Below are 26610 nucleotides of genomic sequence, written 5' to 3'. Positions count from 1 at the left end.
TTTTGAGTCTATTTTTGTGTGTAGTTTAAGGAAATGATCCAGTTTCATTCTTCTGCATGTGGCTATCCAATTTTCTTAATGCCATTTATTGAAGAGACTGTCTTTTTTCCATTGGACATTCTTTCCTGCTTTATTGAAGATTAGTTGGCCATAGAGTTGAGGGTCCATTTCTGGGCTTTCTCTTCAGTTCCATTGACCTGTGTGCCTGTTTTTGTCTCAGTACCATACTGTCTTGATGATTACAGCTTTGTAATAGAGCTTGAAGTCTAGAATTGTAATGCCACCAACTTTGGTTTTCTTTTTCCACATTCCTCCAAATATTCGGGGTCTTTTTTGGTTCCATATAAATTTTTGGATTATTTGTTCCAGTTCTTCGAAAAAAGTTGATGGTATTTTGATAGTGACAGCATTAAATGTGTAGATTGCTCTGGGTAGCATAGACATTTTCACAATATTTTTCTTTCAGTCCATGAGCATGGAACATTTTTCCATTTCTTTGTGTCTTCCTCAATTTCTTTCATGAACTCTATAGTTTTTTGAGTACAGGTTCTTTGCACCTTTGGGTAGGTTTATTCCTAGGTATCATATGGATTTGGGTGCAATTGTAAATGGAATCGACTCCTTAATTTATGTTTCTTCTGTCTTGTTGTTGGTGTATAGAAATGCAACTGATTTCTGTATATTGATTTTATATCTGACAATTTACTGAATTCTTATATGAGTTCTAGCATTTTTAGAGCAGAGTCTTTTGGGTTTTCCACATAAAATATCATATCATCTGCGAAGAGTGAGAGTTTGACTTCTTCTTTGCCAATTCAAATGCCTTTTATTTCTTTTTGTTTTCTGATTACTGAGGCTAGTACTATGTTGAATAGCAGTGGTGATAGTGGGCATCCCTGCTGTGTTCCCGACCCTAGGGGAAAAGCTCTCAGTTTTTCCCTATTGACAATGATATTTTCTATGGGCTTTTTATATATGGCTTTTATGATATTGAGGTATGTACCCTCTATCCCTACACTTTGAAGAGTTTTGATCAAGAAAGAATACTGTACTTTGTCAAATGCTTTCCCAGAATCTATTCAGAGTATCATATGTTTCTGGTTCTTTCTTTTTTTAATGTATTATATCACATTGATTGATTTGCAGTTGTTGAACCAACCTTGCAGTCCAGGAATAAATCCCACTTGTTTGTGGTGAATAATCCTTTTAATGTACTGTTGGATCCTATTGGCTAGTATTTTGGTGAGAATTTTTACATGCATGTTCATCAGGGATTTTGGTCCGTAATTCTCCTTTTTGATGGGGGTCTTTGTCTGGTTTTGGAATCAAGGTCATGCTGGCCTCATAAAATGAGTTTGGAAGTTTTCCTTCCATTTCTATTTTTTGGAACAGTTTCAGGAGAGTAGGTATTAATTCTTCTTTAAATGTTTGGTAGAATTCCCCTGGGAAGTTGTCTGGCCATGGGCTTTTGTTAAAATTGGGAGATTTTTGATGACTGCTTCAATCTCCATACTGGTGATGGGTCTGTTCAGGTTTTCTTTTTCTTCCTGGTTAAGTTTTGATAGTTTATTTGTCTCTAGGAATGCATCCATTTCTTCAGATTGTCATATTTGCTGACATATAGTTGCTCATAATATGTTCCTATAATTGTTTGTATTTCTTTGGAGTTGGTTGAGATCTCTCTTCTTTCATTCATGATTTTATTAACTTAGGTCTTTCTCTTTTCTTTTTGATAAGTCTGGTCAGGGGTTTATCAACCTTATTAATTCTTTCAAAGAACAAGCTCCTAGTTTCATTGATCTGTTCTTCTGTTCTTTTGGTTTCTATTTCATTAATTTCTTATCTCATCTTTATTATTTCTCTTCTCCTGCTGGGTTGAGGCTTTCTTTGCTGTTCTTTCACTAGCTCCTGTAGGTGTAGGGTTAAGTTGTTACTTGAGAACTTTCTTGTTTCTTGAGAAAGGCTTGTATTGCTATATAATTTCTTCTCAGGACCACCTTTGCTGCATCCCCAAGATTTTGAACAGTTGTGCTTTCATTTTTATTTGTTTCCATGAATTTTTTAAATTTTTCTTTAATTCCCTGGTTGACCCATTCATTCTTTAGTTGGATGCTCTTTAACCTCTTTGTATTTGAATTCTTTCCAACTTTCTTGTGGTTGAGGTCTAGTTTCAAAGCTTTGTGGTCTGAAAATATGCAGGGAATGATCCCAATCTTTTGGTACCAGCTGAGACTTAATTTGTGATCCAGGATGTGATCTATTCTGGAGAATATTCCATGTGCACTAGAAAAGAATGTGTATTCTGTTGCTTTGGGATGGAATATTCTGAATATATCTGTGATGCCCATCTGTTCCAGTGTGTTAATCCGGTGAATTAAAACCTTAATTTCCTTGTTGATCTTTTGCTTAGATGCTCTGTCATTTCAGTGAGGGGGTGTTAAAGTCCCCTACTATTATTGTATTATTGTCAATGTGTTTCTTTGATTTTGTTATTAATTGGTTTATATAGTTGGCTGCTCCCATATTAGGAGCATAGATAGTTACAATTGTTAGCTCTTCTTGTTGGACAGACCCTTTAAGTATGATATAGTGTCCTTTCTCATCTCTTAATATAGTTTCGGCTTAAAATCTATTGTCCCTGATATAAGGATTGCCACCCCTGCTTTCTTTTGATGTCCATTAGCATGATAAATTGTTTTCCACCCCCTCACTTTAATGAAGAGATAGAATATGACTATGACAATGAAAATTTAAAAATATTTTTTGAGAAGGTATTGATAAGATATGAGTTTAAAAAGGTTAAAATAGGAAAGAGGAAATTTTTTTAATAGAATAAGAAGAAAATAAAATTTTAAAAATGTAACTTTGAAAGACTAAAGAATCACTGGGAAAAAGCCATGAATTCTATGTGCAGCATTCTCTTAACTCTGGAGTTCCACAGATCTCATTGATTGGTGAACTTGGTCTTGACTGGATATTCTTGAGATTTTCTTCAGGAGGGGCCTGTTGCAGTGATTCTCAAATGTCTTTGCCCATAGCGGGAACTGCAACACCCTTGCTAGAGACCAGGCTAAGCAATCTGTCCAGGTTCACTCTCTGTAGCTTTTCTTCCCTGAATCCTTTCCGTACAGCTTTGGAAGACAGGAATGAAAATTGTGGCCTCCCATCTCTGGCCCAAGAGGAGCCAAGAGCTTGGGGCCCCACTCCTCAGTGCACCTTCGGAGAAAAGCCATCAATCACTCTCATCTCTGGCTGCGCTCTGAGCTCACCCAACCTGTGATGGAGCATTTCTGTGTCTGGCACACAGCCCCATTTAGAGTCTCCAAATCCAGCAGATTCCTGCCTCACACCCCGCGCGGGAGTCTCCCCAGATCTTCCACTTGTGGGGTCTCTGCTAGAAGAGCAGTGACCTGACAGTGCCTCAGATCATGGTTTAAGGTAATCACAAGTTGAGAGCCCTCCCCGCCTTCCATCTGCCAGCTCCATCTCTGCCGCGGCTTCCACACTGTGATCGTTGGGAGCTCTGTGGCACTCATGAAGCCACAGTTTTCCATGACCCCGAGGTTCCTGAGAACACACTGTCCCTGTGAGGTCTCCACCCCCCCCCTTAACCTCTGGAACGACATCTCTCAGTGGAGCAGACTTCTGAAAGTTCCAACTTTGTGCTCTGATTCTCTACTGCTTTCTAGGAGCCGACTCCTATCCCCTATGATCTCTCTCTTCCCATATATCCCCTCGGATTCACTTCTCCACAAGTCCTACCTTCCAGAAAGTGGTCGCTTTTCTGTTCCTAGAATTGCTGCTCTTCTTCTCTTCAATCTCCTATTGAGTTTATGGGTGTTCAGAGTATTTTGATAACTATCTAGCTGAATTCCTGGGACAGGTGAAATTTAGTTCTCCTACTCTACCGCCAGGTTGCTCCTCCCCCTGGTTCTAAGGAGTTTTTGTTTGTTTGTTTGTTTTACTTTTTCTATTCTTTTTCTTGTTACTCGAACTATAAAAGTAATTCATGCTCACTGAAAAAAATATTCAAAAATTAAAAGAACTGGGGTGCCTGGGTGGCTCAGTGGGTTAAGCCTCTGCTTTCCACTCAGGTCATGATCTCAGGGTCCTGGAATCGAGACCCAAATTGGGCTCTCTGCTCAGTGGGGAGCCTGCTTCCCTTTCTCTCTCTGTCTACTTGTGATCTCTCTCTCTCTGTCAAATAAATAAATAAAATCTTTAAAAAAAATTTAAAAGAACTAAGGTAAAAAAATCCTTTTTCACTAATTACAACTGAGAAGAGCTATGAAGGATAAATAGGAGTTAGCTGAATACAAGGAGGCATAAGGAGCATGCAGAAATGGGATGGAAATTAGTAGTTCTGGGAATAGCTACCAGAATGAGCTCATGCACACACCCATCAGTCCTGAATGAAAGCTTACCACATGGGCCCCAGGAAAGACCTTGCTTTCTATCACCCTGAGTATCCACATGGAGACTGGAGCCCAGAACTATTTTCCTAACACCTGGTTTTATTTTTTCATAAGATCAAATTTACTGATTCTTGGTGTCTTGCAAACACAATATTTACTTCTCTAAAAGCAAAAAAATTAATTTATCTACTCATGTGTCATACACTGGAAATATAATACTCAAAACAATGTTTTCTATGTGCAAGTTTTGTGGAATGTTTTCATTTATCCCATGAAAACAAGGCATTTAGTGAAGTTCAAGGAGTGAGAAACTTTAAGTTGATAAGATGAATTCAGGAATCATGGCCTTTGGAGGACTAGAAAAGCTTAAGAGTATTGAGATAAACCCTTACTTGCTGATAAGGCTACCCCTTGACTTGAATTAAAGTAAGGAGTAAATATGCTAAACCGATTAAGTTGTAGTCACGACCGACCATGCAGCTTAGTAGCTTCCCTTCTTGAGCATAGGAAAGACAGCTCACTCATTACCTTGGTAGAAAAATTTGCTTCTCTTACAGAACATGACACAGAACTTGACTGCCCCCAGGTACATTTCTTCACCCTTTGTCTAAAGTACGAATTATGTATCTTTTGCATAGAAGCCAAAGGCTACAGGATAGATAGAAGTGGTAAATTATAAATGAGCTGGGGAAGGCTGGTTTCAGTGCACTTGGACAATGCCTTCTTGAGATGCAAACGTGAAATTCTTAAGAATTGTAGGCACAGAGACCAATATTTAATGTGGAGGGCAAGATCTAGACCATTGTGTGAGGTGTTATCTCAATTACAAGAACATTTTGAAGATTTGTTATTATACCAACATTATCCATAGCCCCAGTACACACACACATACACACACACGCACATTTAGATAAGGAAACATCAGTTGAAAAGGTCTGGAAAACAGAGGTGCCTGGGTGCCTGGGTAAGCATCTGACTCTTGGTCTCTGCTCAGGTCATGATCTCAGGGTTGTGAGATGGGGCCCCCTCATCAGGTCATCAGGTTCCTCGCTCAGCATGAAGTCAGCTTAGGATTCTCTTTATCTCTTTTTGGTCCTCCCCCCCCCCAAATAAACAAATACATCTTTAAAAAAAAAATCTCAAAAACTGGCCTGCAGTCATGTGGCCATTAATCAAAAGAATCCAGAAGATTATTATCACCAGTATCGGTCTGATTTGGGTTTATTTCCCAAAGCAACCATTATCCAAAAAGAAAAAATAATATTATTTATTTAATTCTATATTCAGTGGTACTGTGATTGCATTAAAATTCAAGATGCATCAGCTTGCATTCCCACCAAGAGTGTAGGAGGGTTCCCCTTTCTCCACATCCTCACCAACATCTGTCATTTCCTGACTTGTTAATTTTAGCCATTCTGACTGGTGTGAGGTGGTATCTCATTGTGGTTTTGATTTGATTATTTCCCTGATGCCAAGTGATGTTGAGCACTTATTCATGTGTCTGGTGGCCATTTGAATGTCTTCTTTTCAGAAATGTCTGTTCATGTCTTCTGCCCATTTCTTGATTGGATTATTTGTTCTTTGGGTGTTGAGTTGAAAATAGAGCTACCCTAAGACCCAGCAATCACACTACTGGGTACTATTTGCAGCCATCTAAAGAAATAAATCTTGCCATTTGCAATGACATGGATGGAACTAGAGGGCATTATGCTGAGTGAAATAAGTCAATCAGAGAAAGACATTTATCATATGATCTCTCTGATACGAAGAATTCGAGAGGCAGGGCAGGGGATTGTGGGGAGTAGGGAAGGGAGAAATGAAACAAGATGGGATTGGGAGGGAGACAGACCTTCAGAGACTCTTATTAATCTCACAAAACAAACTGAAGGTTGCTGTGGGTGGGGGGTAGGGATAGGATGGCTGGATTATGGACATTGGGGAGGGTATGTGCTATGGTGAGTGCTGTGAAATGTGTAAGCCTGAAGATTCACAGACCTGTACCCCCTGGGGCAAATAATACATTATATGTTAATAAAAATAATTTTTAAAAAATTCAAGATGCAACTCAAAACTAAGAGTAGTTCTAAAACCAAACACATATAGTAGTGCCCCCTCCCCCCCATTCGTGATTTCACTTCCCATGGATTCAGTTTCCCATGGTTACCATGGCCAGAAACCGATGATCCTCCTCCAACATTTAGTCAGAAGGTTGACAGTAGCCTAACAACAGGTCACAATACCTACACCATTCACCTCACTTCCTCTCATCACGAAGGCATTTTATCATCTCACAGCATCATACAAAGTAGTGAGTGTTGTACAATAAGATCTTTGGAGAGAGGCCTCATTCACATAACTTTTATTACAATATATAGTCATAATTGTTTTTATTACTGGTTATTGTTAATCTCTTACTCCGCTAATTTGTAAGTTAAACTTGACATTAGGTATGTTTGTACATGAAAAAAACACAGTCCACATAGGGCTCAGTACTACCCAGGGTTTCAGGCATCACTGGGGGGAGGTCTTAGAATAAATCTCTTGCAGATAAGGGGGGACTACTGTATTAACAGTTAATGTAAGGTTTTACTATTTTATATTTTCACGCTCCCTACTTTGCTTCTATGACTGACTATACCAAAGGACCTAGATCATCTGTGAGACCCAAAGTTAGTACCATTAGTTTTCCTGACCCCAGTCCTGATGTCTGGGTGCTGGGCTAGTCCTGTGTCAAGTCCTAGAAATAAAACAAATTTGACTTGAACTTTGAGTTCACGATGCTTAGGGTCTGGCCTTCCCTGTAGGTACATTGTACCCATGAATTTGAGTTTGTCCTCATCATGTATATGTTCTCCACGGCTGGTTCTTGTTTTGTGTATGGTTTGCTTGCAGATGTTTGTAGAAAGGGTATTTTGTGATGTATGCCTCCTAAGAACCATATCAGTGCTATTCATTAATAAATATATGTTGAACATCAAGTCTGGGCTCCATCAGTGTTAAACATAAAGGACCTGGTCAATTCTTCAAAGCAAATGTGCTTTCAATACTGTCTCCCAAGACATGCACACAATCATAAATTTCAGGATTAAAAAAGCCATCTAATATGTGTATGTATATTTATTTTTATATGTGATCTGCTTTGGCCCCTGTGTATTTTCTGACAACATACATAACCTGCAATTTAATAGTCTGTCAGGTATTTCTTATGCTAAGACATCTTTCCTCCTATTTCTTTAACTGGGGAGAAACAGGACTGGTGCCTCATCGCAAGAGCATTGGGCAAAACTGAATTCTCTGGAATGGAGAGGAAGCCCATTGGAAATGGGAGAGAGGAAATAGTGGAATGCAAAGATGGGATGAAAATTGGGGGAGGAGATGTGAAATGATCCTCTGGGGAATAAAATACGTATTACTTAATAAGTAGTATTTAGGGGGATTTCTCCTGCCTGCCTTTAATCTACTTATCCCAAGGTGATCTGGGATATATATATAAGGGCATGGAGGGGTAGACATAGATACAGGCTGGTGGCTCAGCAAATATTCAAAAACGAGGTGGCAGGAAGGAGTTGGTGTTCATTATTTATTACCAAGGTCATTTTTTAAAAATAGTCTGATGTATATACATGTAGTTTTCTTGATTAAAAAAAAAAAAAAAAAGTAGAGGCGCCTGCGTGTCTTAGTTAGTTAAGCGTCTGATTTCGGCTCGGGTCTTAATCTTGGGGTCCTGTGATGGAACCCCATATGGAGCCCTGTGGCGAGCCCCACCTTTAGCCCTGCCTTGAGCTCCAGGTTGGAGGTGATGGCTCCGTTCTCAGTGGGGTGTCTGCTTTCCCTCTCTCTCTGTCCCCACCCCACCCATGTTCTCTCTCTCTCTCAAATAAATTAATAAAACCTTTTAAAAAACAAGTATAATGTCCCTAGGGTGAATTTGTTATAATTGCATATTTTTTGTATGGAGGGATAATTGATGTAGAACATATTTTCAGGGGTACAACATAATGATTCAATCATTCTGTACATTGTGAAATGATCATCACAATAAGCCTACTTGCCATCCTTCACCACACAAAGTTATGATTTTTTTCTTGTGATGAAACTTTTAAAGATTTATTCTCCTAGCAGTTTCCAAATATACAACACAATATTGCTGACTATAGTCACCGAGCTGTACATTACATCCCCGTGACCTGTTTATTTTATAACCGGAAGTTTGTACCTTCACCATATCATCCATCACCCAAAACCCTTATCCTCTGGCAAGCACCATTCTGTTCCCCATACTTATGAGTTTGTTTCATTTTGTTTGTTCATTTGTTTTGAGTTTTATTTTCCACAGAGTGAAATCATACAGTATCTCTCTTTCTCCAACTTAATTCACCAGCATGGTACTCTCGGGGTATTAAATACGATGGCATATTTAAGTGGTTCTGATTTCACATAATCATCTGCATAATCAGAATCAACTACTCGCTTAAAATATTATCCAACCGAAGAAACTAACACCACCCTAAAGCAGCCTACACTTTTTCTGTCCTGTTACTCTAAATATCCGAAATGAGCTAAGTTAGCATTGGCAGATATGCTTAGCTGTCTGATGTGTTGTTAAGTTTTAAAGAAAAATTCGGAGCGATGTTAATAATGTAACATGTATATGATTCAATATCATATTCTTTATGAATATCTGTGTGGAGGAGGGTCTGGAAGGTGGCCCACTAAAATGTTGGACATGAGGGGAGGAGGACAGAAAAATTGCCAGTTTACTTCATTTGCTCTTCTACTGTAGGAGTCATCTCCACAATGAGCATTATTAGTTTATGACGTAGGAACTGATTTTATTTTTTTTATTTATTTATTTGACAGACAGAGATCACAAATAGGCAGCGAGGCAGGCAGAGAGAGAAAGGAAGAGAAGCAGGCTCCCCGCTGAGCAGAAAGCCCAATGCGGGGCTCGATCCCAGGACCCTGGGATCATGACCTGAGCCGAAAGCAGAGGCTTAACCCACTGAGCCACCCAGGCGCCCCATGTAGGAACTGATTTTAAAGAAATAAGACCGCATTACTTAGTTTTGCACAATATATATGTCTTGTTCGTAGCTTGTCTCTTCAGGAAATGCTCTGTCTGATGAGGAGAACTGGCCAACTTTGCCTAGACGGCTCCAGCAGAATTCACCTTCAAAAACATGGGCAAAAAGTTTCCATATGAGTGTAAATAGGAAAGATAGGAAGGAAATGCTGATGTATTCATTCAACTTAATCTTATTTTGCTTAAGTTATTGGTGAAGAAATTATGGTATGCCTATTCCACCCCCCCAACACATACACTTAACATTTAGAGCAAGTTCTACCAATTCAAATTGTATAATTTCTATTGTGTAGAATCAGTTTCTGGTATTGGAAAGACTTAAAATTCATATTATATCACCAATTCTGTTTCTTCTTAAAATCATAATGAATCATAAAATCAAATTAATAATAATTTTTTAAAACGCCTTATAGCGTAGGTAAGCTGTGAACAGAACTATTCTCCATTGATTTATGCTTCTTTCCATAGCAATTGCATGTTATGCACCGTAGAAGACAAAAAGTTGCTGAGTAATGAGTTAACTTTATTGATACTCTAGTTTAAGCATCCTCACCACTCTGTGAGGTATAGAATAGTATTATCTATAGTTTACCAATCAAGAAGCCAAGGTAAGCATTAAAAATAAATTTAGATAAATTCCCATTCTTATAAGGAAGTAGACTCAGGGTTTGACTTCAGGCAGTCTGAATAGAAAGCCTGTGTTCCTTCTACTAAGCAAGACTGTCTTCAACATTAGAGGCTCTAAAGGTCAAAGTCACACATTCCTTGACATGGAAGCTAAAGCCTCAATCTTCGGGAACACCAACATTTAACCTTAGCAAGAACATTTCATTCACCTACCTGTTCTGTTCTCTACATTAAATTTGTTGTCAAACCAAGAGTTTTCTTTCTTTCTTTTTTTTAAGAACAGCAAGGAGAGCTCATCTAAATGAGAACTATTTCCTACCGTATTCTTTCATGGAGTCACAATAGCCTGGAGAAGTACTGACTGCCATCCCTCCACGCTTAGTCCCACGACTTGCCCGTAGCAGCCTGCAGAGGTCACAGCACTAGGCTTCCTGTCCCAGCGCTGAATCTATGTGACCTTGGCCATATCCTGGCTTTACTTTCTTGATCTATTAAATGAGAGATTTGGAGCAGATAATCTCTGAGGTCATTTCCATCTCTATAATTAGATATTATATGCTTCAAAGTGACAAGAGACTGAAGACATTGCTGCACTGATCTTTGTATGTTTTTAGCTGACATTACAGTTTAGGATGTCAGACTCCCCTTATGGTATTGCTGATTTGATTATGGTTAGAGGCTGATGTGTCTCCAGTGTACGTAGTTAAAATTGACATTGATGGGTATAAAGCAGTTCACGGGGCTTATTAAATCCAGCCATAGAATTTGAATGTTCTGGGTTCCCTTCAGTGTTCACATAAACTATAAATCATCCTAATTCTAAAATCTGACCTTCCCCAGAACGAGCAAAGGCTTCTGGATTTCAAAGGCATCTCTGGCTCCACAAGGAGTCCCTGAATGTGATATCAGCTTTTGTGTCACATTATGAAAGCCCAGCTCTAAATAAATCATATCGGGTGTTTGGTTTAAAGGTGAACTCAAGCAAATCTATTATTGAAAATCTGGTTCCTGGTGCCCAGTACCAGGTCGTGATGTACCTAAGAAAAGGCCCTTTGATTGGACCACCTTCAGATCCTGTCACCTTTGCTATCGGTAAGCTGCCAGCCTCGAGAAAAACTTCATCAGGGTACTTTTTGGGCGGTGGGGGTCCAATGCCCAGGTCCAAGTCATTACCGTCATATATGGGGGACCATACTTATTCACCCAATATTTTACATCCAAAGGAATAAATGACTACAATTGTATACCAGGAGGATATGGTTAGCATATACGACTCAGAAAAAAAAAAAAAAAAACATCAGAGGCTAATATGGTTTATTCAATGATCGTATCAAAAGAGTGAAAACCCTAGTTATTAAGAAGAATTTGAAGCCATTGCTAAGATACTAAACATTCCTTCTTGGCTCTTTTTTTTTTCATCCCTCCCCACTTCTTCCTAGTTCCAACAGGAATAAAAGATTTGATGCTCTACCCCTTGGGTCCTACAGCCGTGGTTCTGAGCTGGAGCAGACCTTACTTAGGTGTGTTCAGAAAATACGTCGTTGAAATGTTTTATTTCAACCCCGCAACAATGACATCAGAGTGGACAACGTACTATGAAATTGCAGCGACTGTCTCCTTGACTGCATCTGTGGTAAGTAGCTGTCACACTTCCCCGTAAACAGATGTGCTTTCCATGCCAGATGTATCAGAAAAAGTTACCTGTAAATACACATGGGGTGCTTACTACTTTCAAGAGTTTTCTAGTTGTTTTTGCTTTCCGGACTATTTTTGTTTGGGGGAGAGATTGAGAGAGAGAGAATGAAAGAGAAGAGGGGGATAGAAGTAATTATGTGAAACAAGCTTTCACCCCTAATTGAGCGTATCCACATTTTAGTAGAGCTATCAAGTGCTTATTGTTTCTCTCTGCTCCTGAGGAGGAAAATACACAAAAAAATATGCTTTAGTCATTCAATAATGAGTTGACACCATTCAACGCTAATGATGACTATTCTTAACATCCACACATCCATTAAATACCTCTCATGTCAAGCCATTAGAGGATGCTTTTCAAGAGAACAGGTAAAGATTACTCTTTCTGAGATTGGAATATTTTCTAAAGTGCAGGATCTACAGGTCCCGCATGAAGTACTTATTTGCCTCCCAACAAGGCTGCACGTTTATAGTCCAAATTGGGAGACTATGGAGTTGTGAGAGGCCAATTTTCTTAGAAATAGGGGGATGGATATGTACAATCACTTACATATTAGTACTACTTCACATGTGTAAGACAACTTAGGAAACTGCAAAACAAAACCAATATTGGAAATATTTGACCCTATACCTATGTATCCCTTTTTTAAGATTATGTTTGCAGGGCACCTAGGTGGTTCAGTCAGTTAAGCATCTGCCTTCAGCTCAGGCCAGGATCTCAGAGTCCTGGGATGGGTCCGGCTGCCAGCTCAGCAAGGATCCTGCTTCTCCCACTACGCCTCCCCTCTGCTTGTGCTCTCTCTTTCTGTCAAAAATAAATAAATAAAATCTTTTAAAAAACTATGTTTGCATATCATTCTATTTACACCTTACCTCAGTCCAGAAAGAATTTTTTTTTAAAGATTTTATTTATTTATTTGACAGACAGAGATCACAGGTAGGCAGAGAGGCAGGCAGAGAGAGAGGAGGAGGCAGGCTCCCTGCTGAGCAGAGTGCCGGATGCAGGGCTCGATCCCAGGACCCTGAGATCATGACCTGAGCTGAGGGCAGAGGCTTAACCCACTGAGCCGCCCAGGTGCCCCCAGAAAGAATTTTTAATGGAAAATTTGGAAACTACAAAAAGGCACAGAAATAAAATTAAAGACTGCTTATTGATTATTTTCATGGCCTAATAAAAGGAACTCAATTCCAAAAATATGGTTTTCTTCCCCTTAGTCTTTTGTCTCCTTGCTCTTTTTAGAGGATAGCCAATCTGTTGCCAGCATGGTACTACAACTTCCGAGTTACCATGGTAACATGGGGAGACCCGGAATTGAGCTGTTGTGACAGCTCCACCATCAGCTTCATAACAGGTGAGTGGTGTGTGGGAACTGCATCTGGGGGGAGAGAAGACTGTTTTTGAGGAGTTTCTGAACAGATGCACCTCCAGAAAGTTCGAGTTGTTCACCGGGCACGGACTGATCATCAGTTTCACCTACGGCAATACGCTCAATTCTAAAAATTCATTATTTGTTCAAATGATAGTTTTTAAAAATTTAAATATGTTTTTATCCTGACTTACTGTCCTTTATTTATGTGCCCCATTTGGAATTGAGGAGAATCGAATTGTAGCAGACAGAGCTTTCAGCTTCTCACTGAAACGAACTGATTGTACCCGTTTGATGATTATATTTGCTAGAGTGCCTCCATCTCCTTATTACGTAAGCCATTTTTAAGGTCACAGGCTGATGACAGTGTTGTCCATTGCAGCAGTGAAAATGGGCTTTGGTGACAGGTGGACCTGGGTTTGAATCCGGATCTGCCACCTACCCTGAGCAACCTGTGTGTGTTAACTTTCCTAAGCCTCAGTTTTTTTAAGTGTAAAATGGCTATGATAATGGTATCTATTATTATTTTCCATTTAAATACATCATTTAGGGGACACCTGAGTGGCTCAGTCAGTTAGGGGTCCCACTCTTGATTTTGGGTCAGGTCATGATCTCAGAGTTGCAAGATTAAGCTCTGGGTCGGGCTCCACTCTGGGCATGGAGCATGCTTGGGATTCTCTCTCTCCCTCTCCCTCTGCCTTTCCCCTCACCACCCTCTCCCACTTTCTTTTCCTCTCCAAAAGAAAAAAAAAAATAATAATGAAATATATGGCAGAAAGTTTTAGTACGTAAACAACTGTTAGCTCATTATCATATAACAGAGATAGCAGAGGTGGTCAGAGATGGCAACGGAAAGGGGAAATTTCATCAAAGAAACACTAACCCTTTTTGAATGCTATTTGAACAAAAGTTTTTCAGGAACTTCTGGTTGGACTACAAGGCTATTATTAGTTTTATGTTAAGAGGAGAAATAAGTAAAACATGTCTAAGATGAAGAATAATGTTAGTAAAATACTTTCTTCTCTGGACATTTAGTTTTACTCTACCAAACTTTATCAAAATGAAAGAAAATGGAAAGAAATTAATCATGTGGAGGTGCTTGACTGGCTCAGTTGGTAGAGCATGTGACTTTTGATCTTGGAGTTGTGAGTTCAAGCCCCATATTGGGTGTTGACATTACTTAAAAATAAAATCTTGGGTGCCTGGGTGGCTCAGTGGGTTAAGCCGCTGCCTTCGGCTCAGGTCATGATCTCAGGGTCCTGGGATCGAGTCCCGCATCGGGCTCTCTGCTCAGCGGAGAGCCTGCTTCCCTTCCTCTCTCTCTGCCTGCCTCTCTGCCCACTTGTGATTTCTCTCCGTCAAATAAATAAATAAAGTCTTTAAAAAAAATAAAAAATAAAAATAAATAAAATCTTAAAAAAAGAAATTAATCATGTGAACTCTTACACTATCAATGTATACAGTACATCTCCTTCCTTTACTAGCAATAGTAATACAATGGAATAGTAATACAATTGAATGCAAGAGCTCCTTGTATTCTAGATGTTAATAGTAAACTAGAGTAGAAAAATGAAAAGATACCAAAAAGTTAGAAAATACCAGCTATGTGACAAGTACTGTGTTAGTTTCTTGACTATATTAATAATTGTATACTTGGGGCACCTGGGTGGCTCAGTGGGTTAAAGCCTCTGCCTTCGGCTCAGGTCATGATCCCAGAGTCCTGGGATCGAGTCCCGCATCAGGCCCTCCACTCAGCGGGAAGCCTGCCTTCCTTCCTCTCTCTCTCTCTGCCTGCCTTTCTGCCTACTTGTGATCTCTGTCTGTCAAATAAATATACAAACAAACAAACAAATAAATAAATCTAAAAAAAATAATTGTGTACTTAATTTTAATGAAATTTTACTGTATAAATAATTCATTAGGCATAACTTTATTGACATTGCCTCTCTGAGAACACTTTCCTTCTCAGACAGAGCAGATTTCTGGAAAAATCCCAGACTTTGCATCTGAACACTTGGTTGAGCAGACCGGGCTTTGCAAAATTCTCTAGCTGTTGAACCCAGAGCAAATTATTTTAGTGTTCCTGGACTTCTCTCTTCTCATTGGCAGAAATCAAAATGCTACCTAACAACTGGCTAATAGAGCAAAACCAATTGTATTAGAACTCACTGCAATAAGGCAGGAAACTGCTTTGATAGGTCCTTTGCAGTGTCTTTGAAGGGGCACAACAGAAATGAAAAAGTAACAGGATTTGGAGTTCTGGACTCAAATGTTTGTGTTGTGCCTTTCAAAGCTGGGAACTAGTATCTGGCAAAGGTTATGTGCCTAGCAAATCTAGATAGTTATAAGGTTAATAAGTGAGCTACTTGCCTAGGTGAGCGATTATTTCCAATAAATTGGGTCTCTGGGAATTTCTTATCCTTTCCTGGGACAATCTACTAAGTCATTCTGACCCTGGCAGTTCGCGGTCTCATCTAAGCATATAATAAACACACAGTCTCAATTTTCACATCTCTAAAATGGGCGTAAGAATTTCACAGGTAGTGTAAGAATGAAATTATGTCCTATAAATCACTATTAAAATATATCTGGTGGTTGACTTTTATTTTTATACTTATTTTTTAAAAACAGTTGAAAATTTAGCCTTGTCTCATTTTGGTTTTCTTCCTTCATTTCAAGTTGAAAGCAAACAAAACATGCTTCTCTTACCTCTGCTTTAGTTGTGAGCCAAAATGCCAAATTGTGTGATATAAAAGGATGTAGGAATAAAATATCTGAGTAAAATGGGATTTATTAGGATCTCAGGTCCCCTGTCTTTGTTAGGCAACTTTGTCTGTAAGTCAAATACATAGTAATTATGCTAGTATACCAAATAGTGTCTAATAAACAAAGAGTGACATCTTGTGGCCTTTCAGCAATATGCTGCGTTTTAAAGCAACAATACAGATAAAAATCTAAAGACTTGGTTAATACCCTTGAGGGGGAGCTTCCCACTTCTGGATTCACAATTTTATAAACATCTCTTGTCCTTACTAGAATTAAAACATGAGAAAATATCCTTCAAAGAAATACAAGTATACATACATATAATGAACTACATAGAAATAAATTAAGAGAAAAGAAGCCAAAATTATTATTTTCTTTATTATTCTTTCTTTCTTTCTTTATTATTATTATTAGTTCTTTATTATTTTTCTTTATTAGACTGTTCTGAACTAAGATGCAGATTTGTGTTACTTGCTAGATACATTATTGGTATTTCAAGATTTTATTGTCAAACCTATAGAAATACTACTCTAATTTCACATGAAACAGAATTTTTTTAAGATTTTATTTATTTATTTGGGAGAGAGAGCACAAGTAGGGGGAAGAGCACAGGGAATGGGAGAAGCAGGCTCCCCGCTGAGCAGGAAGCCTGATGCGGGGTTCCATTCCATGTTCCTGGGATCATGACCTGAGCCTGAGACAGACGCTTAACCAACTGAGCCACCCAGGCACCCCTGAAACAGAAATGGTTTTTACTCTATATATTACAAATCTCTTTAAAAAATTTTTTTAAGATTTTATTTATTCATTTGACAGAGAGGGAGAGAAATCACAAGTAGGCAGAGAGGCAGGCGGGGAGCGGGAGGCGGCAGGAAGCAAGCTCCCTGTTGAACAGAGAGTCCGAAACAGGGCTCCATCCTGAGATCATGACCTGAGCCGAAGGCAGATGCTTAACCACTGAGCCACCCAGGTGCACTACAAATCTCTTTAATGAAGAATTGTTCTTGAAAGCATAGTTATGAATGCGTATTATGAGTACTATTAGCATCTTGGGGAAGATGAATCTTCATGGTTTATGAAAATTCTCCTCCAACTCTTTCAACTGGTTTTGTGCGGTCTCTCAGAATGGAATACCTGCTTGTCTTCAAACCAACATACACATACATGGACTTTACATTTAACTCTGTACGTGTTTCCTAAAACCCTCAGAATTATCACTTAGTTTAAAAAATAATTAAAATATGCTTTCAGAGATCATATATCATAAAGCTTTTAATGAACTCTCCTCCCCACTAGAAATAATTTAAACTTAAATGTGTAAGAAAATTTTAAGAATTAATAAACTCAGCGTTAGAATTTAGCAAAGAGCCCTTTTTCCTTCTTGTACTACTTGCTTTAGCAACATTTATTAAGAGCCTGCTTTTTGCAAAGCACTGGTTAGACACGATCAATGATATTGCCTTGTTATTTTATAGAAACAGTAATTATTTCTGTCCCTCTAAGTATTGACCCTACTGTCCTCTATTTCCATACACACTTTGCTGCACCACAATGAAAAAATTTACTTTTATAGGATCCCCAATTTTTTAGTACTCTTGGAAAATAAGTTCAGCCATGTCTTGCACTATTAATTTATTGATGCAGCAAGTATACTCAAAGAAGTGAGTATTTCAGGAATCTTGTAGCTGTGAAATTGGTAAAAAGACTTGATATCCTCAGGTACAGATGGGTCTGGCTGCACTGAGTCTGAGCCGTACAAGGTGGGGTTCCAGAAAACAAGTATTTGCCTTTTACAGCCAACCTGCGCCATACTACTGAGTGGTTCAGGGATCCCCAGGACCATCTTATGGTGTGAACTTTAATGCTCTAAATTAACTCTACATGAGATTTCATGCTCTATTGAGAAGTACTTTAGTTATTATTAGTCTTTTAAACTAAAGCGCACCTCTTTCTTTCCTCATAGCCCCAGTTGCTCCAGAAATCACATCTGTGGAGTATTACAACAGTCTGTTATACATCAGTTGGACGTATGGTGATGACACAACTGACCTCTCCCATTCGAGAATGTTACACTGGATGGTTGTTGCAGAAGGAAAGAAGAAAATTAAAAAGAGTGTATGTTTCTTTGAATCCCAACATGGAGCATCTGAATATTCTTTAACATAAACTATTGAAAACCATTAAGCAAACATTTATTGAAACATTAAACAGATGTCTTGTGATTCTTGGCACTATGTTAGGCTCCCATGAGAGAACAATTTTTTTTTATGTTTTATTAGTCACCATACCATACATCGTTAGTTTGTGATATAAAGTTCCAGGATTCATTGTTTACATGCACTTCATGTATGTACTCCATGCAATATGTGCCCTCCTTAATACTCATTGCCAGGGTAACCTGGCATCCCTCCACTCCCCTCCCCTCTAAAACCCTAGATTTGTTTCTCAGAGTCCACAGTATCTCATGGTTCATCTCCTTCATTTTTCCCCTCCTTCTCCTAATACCCTCCATGTTATTCCTTATGCTCCACAAGTAAGTGAAACCATATGATAATTGACTGTCTCTGCTTGACTTATTTCACTCAGCATAACTTCCACTCCCGTCCACGTTGGTGGAGAATTTGGGTATTCATCCTTTCTGATGGCTGAGTAATATTCCATTGTATATATGGACCACAGCTTCTTTACCCATTTGTCTGCTAAAGGGCATCTCCACTCTTTCCACAGTTTGGCTATTGTACAGTGCTTCTATGAGCATTGGGGTACATGTGGCCCTTCTTTTCACTACATCTCTATCTTTGGGGTAAATCCCAGTAGTAGAACTGTAGGGTCATAGGGTAGCTCTATTTTTAATTTTTTGATGAATCTCCACACTGTTTTCCAAAGTGGCTGCACCAACTTGCATTCCCACCAACAGTGTAAGAGGGTTCCCCTTTCTCCACATCCTCTCCAAGATTTGTTGTTTCTTGCCTTGTTAATTTTTGCCATTCTAACAGGTGTGAGATGGTACCAAGAGAGAACAATGAAGAAAGGACAATCAAGAAAAATTGCATTCTTCCTTTCATAGAATTCACTTTTAATCTTTAATACTGAGCTGTAATAGTTATAACTAGTAATTCACTTACATTTACAGTTAACAATTTGAGCTTTTCCTTCAGGATGGCAAACATTTTCAAGAAAACCACATTTAATATGTTTTGATATTTTCTCTCTATATCACCAATGCCTAAATATTTGGGTATGTTGGAAATACTGATTTCTTTTCTTCTACTTTATTAAACTTTTTGAAATAGCATTAGTTAGGGTAGAGACTACATTACTGTAAAAAAAAAACAACAACAGGGCGCCTGGGTGGCTCAGTGGGTTGAGTCGCTGCCTTCGGCTCAGGTCATGATCTCAGGGTCCTGGGATCGAGTCCCGCATCGGGCTCTCTGCTCGGCAGGGAGCCTGCTTCCTTCTCTCTCTCTCTCTCTGCCTGACTCTCCATCTACTTGTGATTTCTCTCTGTCAAATAAATAAATAAAATATTAAAAAAAAACAAAAACAAAACAAAACAACAACAACAACAAAGATTGTGGCTCAAAGAAAATAGAAGTTTGTTTCTCTCATGCTAATGCAGGACAATCAGAGCACTTCTGCTGTAAGGGATCAATCATCCAGGGCTCCAGATTCTTTCTATCTTGTTGTTCCATCTACCATGATGTAGTCTTCATTTGCATAGGTGAACTTTCCTAGACATTAGATCCATCTTGTAGCCTGCGGGGAGAGGAAAAGAGAAAATGTGGAAGCCCAGCATGAACAGAATTATAAGCGGCTCATGTGACTTCCACTGACAATTGATTGGTCAGAGGTGGGTCACATGGTCTCCTCTACCCATAGGGGAGACTGGAAAATAAGAAGCCAGGCAGCTATAGATGTGACTAGGTTTCTTCTGAGCTTCCCAGCTAAGGCTGAGTAATGTACACATCAGTACCAACCTATCAAATGCCTTTTCTAAAATTTGCTGTGAAGATGAGGAAAGATATCAAAGGAATACATATTCCAGATAGAAAATTAATTGCAGAAAATATTCTGATACATACTATGCATATTTAGAGCTACCTTGCATTTGGCTCAGTTGAGGAATTTATATCATTTTCAAAGGAAATAAAGTATCCATTAGCTTGTAATCAACTGTAGATTGATTACACAGAACAGAGAGGGAATGCCTGCTATAGCCCCATAGTTGTCTGGAGCCGTATTCTAGTTCAAGTTCATTAGAAGTTTAAACCCCAATTTTGATTGGTCTTGTAGGTCACACGCAATGTCATGACTGCAATTCTCAGCCTGCCTCCAGGAGATATCTACAACCTCTCAGTAACCGCTTGCACAGAACGAGGAAGTAATACCTCCATGCTCCGCCTGGTCAAGTTAGGTAAGAAGAATGCACACGAGTGAGTGTGTGTGTGTGTGTGTGTGTGTGTGTGTGTGTGAAAATAGTCATGTCCAGAGAACTGGTGTTTGGATCCATTGATTTGTCATGGTCTTCTCAGTTCAGTGAAATAATGGAAATATGGCTCACTCTCTTTTATAAGTGCAAAATAAACAAGTATACTACTAAAAGAGTTAGGTTCAACTTAATACGAGTTTCTGTGAATGGAATGTTTACTCTGCTGAGAGGCAAGAGTATTCACCATCCTTAGTGAGATTAGAGAAACCAAAGAGTCTGAGAATTTAGAGGAGATAAGACTTTAGAGGTTATCTAGTGTGGTGTTCTCAACCCTGCCAGACACCATAGGAGCATTATGGGATGTCCTTCTTAATACCTCAAATTGAAACTCATACACAAAATCATCCACATATTGATTTTCTAAGTTGACATAATTTCCTAACTCTAATCTAAAACCAAGATAAAAGAAAAAAATGTATAACAAAATTGTATGGATCTCCTGCATATTTGTTCAGATACATTTTTTCTCTAAGTCATAATGAAATTACCTAATGACTATGCTTAATCAAAATGAACAAGTTTGAGTTTACAAGAAGCAAAGGAAATCAGTAGTCCTTCCAGACAAGTAAAAAAGTAAATGGGGGAGTGAATAAAATAACTGAGCAAGCATAACTACAGGTGGACCCTTGAATAAAACCTAGCGTTATTATAATAAGAGACTAAATGTATTTGCATATGATGAGAGAAAGAGGAAAATAACCTTAATTAAAGTAAAGAGAACATGCCAAGAAAAATAATGGGCTGTGGATGAGGGGAAATGAGGAAAGTATAATATTCTTGCAAATGAGCTAGAAATTACTGTGTAGCGTAGTGTCAAAATAATTATTTATCTTATGAAATACAACTAGGAAGTGACACTATTTAACACAGAACGCATCTTCTATATTCAACAATCTTCCATGTAGTGAAGTATACATTTAGTTTCTGATACATAAAGGGACCTCAGAGATAATATTCCATAATCAGCAGCAGGCAAAAAAGGATAGATTGGCAGACAGTTGTGGGGTAGTCTCCGTATCCAAGGGGCAAGCTGGAAATGTACTTCAATGTGTCATTCTCGTGGCAGAGATCTCTTTTTCTTATTTCAAAAAAGAAAAATATAGAGAATAGCAATACAAATATTTTCAAAACGCTTAATGCAACTTATATCACTGTTTCAGACGTCTGCTTATTTAGACTCTGTATCTAAGTCTAGTCATAAGAATGTCAAATTGTCACCATTATTACACATGTTCAGATGTGCAGCTATAAGTAAAATGGATCCAGGTAGAGGGGCACGTGGGTGGCCCAGTCAGTTAAGCATCAGACCTTGGTTTTGGCTCAGATCATGATCTCATGAGATTGAACCCCACATCGGGCTCTGCACTCAGCATGGAGTCTGTTTCAGATTCTCTCCGTCTTTCTCTGCCCCTCTCCCTAAATGTGTGCTCTCTCTCCCTCTCTGTCTCTCAATCAATAAATAAAATCTTTTTTAAAAAAGAAAAAAAGACTGATCCAGGGTGTCTTATAAGCAGCTTATACACCCTGAATAGCATTGCTGGCAGTGATGTACCTTTAGAAAACTCGTAGAAAATCCTGAAAAGGGGCACCTGGGTGGCTCAGTGGGTTAAGCCTCTGCCGTCAGCTCACATCATGATCTCAGGGTCCTAGGATCGCATCAGGCTCTCTGCTCAGTGGGGAGCCTGCTTCCCCGTTTTTCTCTGCCTACCTCTCTGCCTACTTGTGATCTCTTTCTCTGTCAAAGAAATAAATAAAATCTTTAAAAAAAGGAAAAAGAAAATCCCAAACAGAACAAAGCACAGTCTTTCTTAGTTTCCCCAATGGTTGTATTTCTCTGTAATTCAACACATAAGACACTAAGTCTTAAATCTTTTTGTGTGTGTCTCATATTTGCCATGGCAAAAATTAAATTCTTGCACTGGAATCCTTTAAAATTAAATGGGTAGCTGGAAATATATAACACATTAAATAGATACTCTGCACAGAAAAACTAAATTATTGAATAATTTGTAAATAACACCTTAATTCTTCTTCATGACAACTTCCTTCTAAATTATTTTACCTAACTTCTTGAAAAACTTTTCCAGTATTATCATGTAGTAAAGTACTTTACAGTGGATCTATACTGGTGTGACATTAAAAAGGTATGTGGGAAGTGGGACGTGGGACAGTTTTTCTGTTTGGAGCTTTCTTGATCATTTCAGGACATCTAGCACTTCTGCTTCCTGTCCACAGAAGGCCAGTTAGCAGCCTTCCTTGTGACAATTAAAAATATTCCTGCAAATTTACAAACACCCTCTCACTGTGAACCACAGCTTCGATTTCATTCACTGTAGGCAATCTGATCTTCTTCCCCAGACATCTTTACTTCAGTTCCAGGAATGTGGAGATCACCAGCTTCCAAGCTTGTATGATCTTTCTAAAATTGCCTGCCAATTCATTTCAACTGTTATGTCTGATTTTGTCCTCTGTGGATATAAAAATCAGTTGAAAACTTGTTTCCAGGTAACTAGAATTTACTTACAGATTATGCTCACCCTTTCCATGCCTTTCTTTTCACCAGCTTCATGATCACAGGAAGCTGTAAGTGTTTCTGGGGTCCTAGCTGTTTTCTCTAACTCATTTTGGGTTTTTTAAGTCTCCCTTGAAGTTCAAAGGTAGGTCTTATCAAAGGACCATTCAGTGAATCTATTGCAAGTTTCAGTGTTATTTTTATTTGACATTACGGCTGATATCTTGATCAGGAGTATGAGTTAAAGTCATGAGCTGGTACAATTACACTCATACTACGTAGAAGTAGGAGTAAAAACCATGACAGTTTCCAAATTTATCATGAGTTTTGAGCCTCCGTGTCTCCCTATTAACAGACCAAACTACCTAAACCAGTTTAGAAATACCCTTTAAACTTTTCAAGAAGAGAATGCAAGTTTCCACAGAAATTCTTTCTTGGAGTCAGTAAGGTTTTCCCTTTTGTGATCTAAATAGCACACGAAATATTGCCTCTATATTGTTCCCTTCTGAAAATAAGACAATGTGTATATAATGGTCCTGAACTCAGTCTTTTTCCTCCTGAAAACTAAATAATTTCACTTTTTATTCATTTGTCTAAAAATCTATTTTCTATTCTACTAATCACATTATTGTGTTTTTTCAGTTCTTCCAATTTTCCATAACACACAAGGCCATGCCTACTTTAGATGCCTAATAGATACTTATAAAACCACACTGCAACCACAGACCTCAGAACTGAAAGTAATATTGTAAGTTTTACCATTCAGAGAAGTAAAATAACATTTCACTTTCGTAATAACTGATTGCAGGTGTTTTTTTTTATTTCACAGAACTTTCATTCTAGTCACTTTATGTTTCTTTATAGCACTCACTTGGCATACAGAGAAGTCATATTAATTCTACTTTACAGAAACATACAACTTTGGTACACAAATTATTCAGACTTGTTTGAATCCAAATGATGTTGTTAGACCTGGGACGAAAACTGGCTGGACTGGGTCATCTGTATGGTTCAGTCAGTTAAGTGTCATACTCCCGATTTTAGCTCAGGTCATGATCTCTGGTGGGGAGATCAAGCCCTGTGTTGTGTTCCATGCTGGGCGTGGAGCCTGCTTAAGATTCTTTCTCTCCCTCTCCCTGGCACTCTGCCTTCCCCCTCCCTCTCTAAAAAAACAAACAAACAAACTGGCTGGCTTACCTTAAGTTCAATTTCTCTGTGATAAAACCCTCTTCTCAATGGCTCTACTTGCCATTATGGAGGGCAGATTTAACATCTGTGGAAAGAAACCAGGCTACCGATGAATCTGGTATAATATAAATTAATCCAAGAGGGCATGTGCAAGGGTAGAGAACCCTCAAAACAATTGGCAAGGATTTTCTTTTTTTTTTTTTTTTAATTTATTTCACAGAGAGAGAGAGAGAGAGAGAGATCACAAGTAGACAGAGAGGCAGGCAGAGAGAGAGGGGGAAGCAGGCTCCCCATTGAGCAGAGAGCCCAATGCTAAGCTGAATCCCAGGACCCTGAGATCATGACCCAAGCCAAAGGCAGGGACTTAAATCACTGAGCCACCCAGGTGCCCCAAGGATTTTCAACTATTGTGTCATCAATAGCCTCCATGAGAAGAGATCAACCAATATTGGTGCTGTTGGCAAGGCATGGAGCCAGTCATCTTATTAAGAATTTTAAGTTGCCAGCAGTCTCACGGTACCATGGTGGTGTGTGATGAGAGCTGCTTTGGCAGTCCATACAAATGTCAATCAAATCTCCACTAAGACATGACATTTTAAAAGAACTTATTGGTTGATATGCAACTGTGGCTTCAACTAGCCACCAGTATAACTTCTGGTCTTGGTGAACCCACATAAAACTCTGGGCCAACTTTAAGAGGCTTTGGTTAAGTTAACATCTGATGATCAACCATTTTTAAAAAAGGAAGAAAGGGAAAGAAATAGAGATGGGAAATGTTGGGCATATCACAAAATAGCTCTATGGTTATGGAGTATCCATTCATTCATTCATTTAACAAATACATACTGAGAACCTTCTAAGAATTGCCCAGATGCAAACAATCTGAGGGTTTTAGAGGGGGGAAGGGTGAGAGGTTGGGTGAGCCTGGTGGTGGGTATTGTGGAGGGCACATATTGCATGGAACACTGGGTGTGGTACATAAACAATGAATTCTGTAACAATGAAAAGAAATTTAAAAAATAAATAAAAATATAAAAATAAAAATAACTGTAAAACAAAAACAAACAAACAAAGAATTGCCCAGATGCCAGACTACTTGTAGTAATGAATTCAAAGGGCTACTTTCAGTTTCAGTTCACAAGGAGTTTATGATCTACTAAAGGGGACATGGTAAGAAATTTTGTATAGCGCATTAAAACAGGGTAATGTGGGACAGATTGCATATGCAGCAAGACCTTTCTCTGAGGAAGCAGTGGTGAGAGATAGGAATAACAAGAAAGGATCTTCCTTGAAAAGTTTGGACAGGAGCATGCTAAGCAGAGGGAAGAAGCAGAGATCAGATAATGTAAGACTTTTATAAGGTGGAATTGAGATTTTATTTTGAGTACAATAAGAAGGCATGGAGAGAATTAAAAATAAACAATCTAACCTACTTAAAATAATCCCTCTTTTTGCTCAAGGGAGGAACAATTGTTAGGTCAGCAGTGAAGACAGGGAGATCAAATCATGGGTCCTAAGCTTAAAAATAATGTTCTAGGGGCATCTGGGTGCTCAGCAAGTTGGGCAGCCAACTCTTGATTTTAGCTCAGGACACGGTCTTGGGGTCATGGGATCAAGCCCCATGTTGGGCTCTGTGCTCAGCGTGGAGTCTGCTTAAGATTCTCTCTCTCCATTTCTCTCTTTCAGATAAATAAATAAATCTTTAAAAATCTTTAAAAACAGCATTCTAGTTTGGTAATTTCCATGGGAAATGATGGCAAATTTGACAAAATTCAGGAGTTATTTTGGAGCTTCTGTCCACAGAGCTTTCTGGTGAAGTGAAAATAGGAAATAAGAAAAAGGGAAAATAGGGGGGAGGAGTCAAGATGGCGGAGAAGTAGCAGGCTGAGACTACTTCAGCTAGCAGGAGATTAGCTAGATAGTTTATCTAAAGATTGCAAACACCTGCAAATCCATCAGCAGATCGAAGAGAAGAAGAACAGCAATTCTAGAAACAGAAAAACAACCACTTTCTGAAAGGTAGGACTGGCGGAGACGTGAATCCAAAGCGACGGGAAGATAGACCCTGGGGGGAGGGGCCGGCTCCCCGCAAGCGGCGGAGCAATGGAGCACAAAATCGGGACTTTTAAAAGTCTGTTCTGCTGAGGGACAGCACTCCAGAGGCTAAACCGGGGCGAAGCCCACGCAGGGTCAGCGTGGCCTCAGGTCCCACAGGGTCACAGAAGGATCGGGGGTGTCTGAGTGTCGCAGAGCTTGCGGGTACTGGAACGGGAAAGCTGGCTACAGAGACAGAGCCGACAGTAAGATCACAGCTTGGGGTTACCTTGAACTGGTCGCAGGCTTGGTGAGCTCGGAGCGTGGCCGGAGGTCAGGCAGACGGGAGTTACTGGACGCTATTCTCTGAGGGCGCACTGAGGAGTGGGGCCCCGGGCTCTTGGCTCCTCCAGGCTGGAGACCAGGAGGCCACCATT

General features: G+C 39.1%; 1 protein-coding gene across 2 annotated transcripts in view; it reads left to right on the top strand.

Moving 5' to 3' along the window:
- The window catches only part of PTPRO (protein tyrosine phosphatase receptor type O), a 243832-nt gene that overhangs the window by 153816 nt on the left and 63406 nt on the right, over positions 1-26610 (top strand). For both annotated transcript variants that reach the window (XM_045073123.1, XM_045073124.1), the window contains exons 8-12: positions 11097-11217; positions 11565-11758; positions 13058-13169; positions 17914-18065; positions 20244-20364. In XM_045073123.1, the coding sequence (XP_044929058.1) occupies positions 11097-11217; positions 11565-11758; positions 13058-13169; positions 17914-18065; positions 20244-20364 (700 nt within the window). The remainder of the gene's footprint in view (positions 1-11096; positions 11218-11564; positions 11759-13057; positions 13170-17913; positions 18066-20243; positions 20365-26610) is intronic.

Source organism: Mustela putorius, unplaced genomic scaffold (genome assembly GCF_011764305.1).
Source record: "Mustela putorius furo isolate JIRA1106 unplaced genomic scaffold, ASM1176430v1.1 tig00537227_pilon_pilon_pilon, whole genome shotgun sequence".
Taxonomy (NCBI): Eukaryota; Metazoa; Chordata; class Mammalia; order Carnivora; family Mustelidae; genus Mustela; species Mustela putorius.
This window is presented reverse-complemented; position numbering and strand designations above follow the sequence as displayed.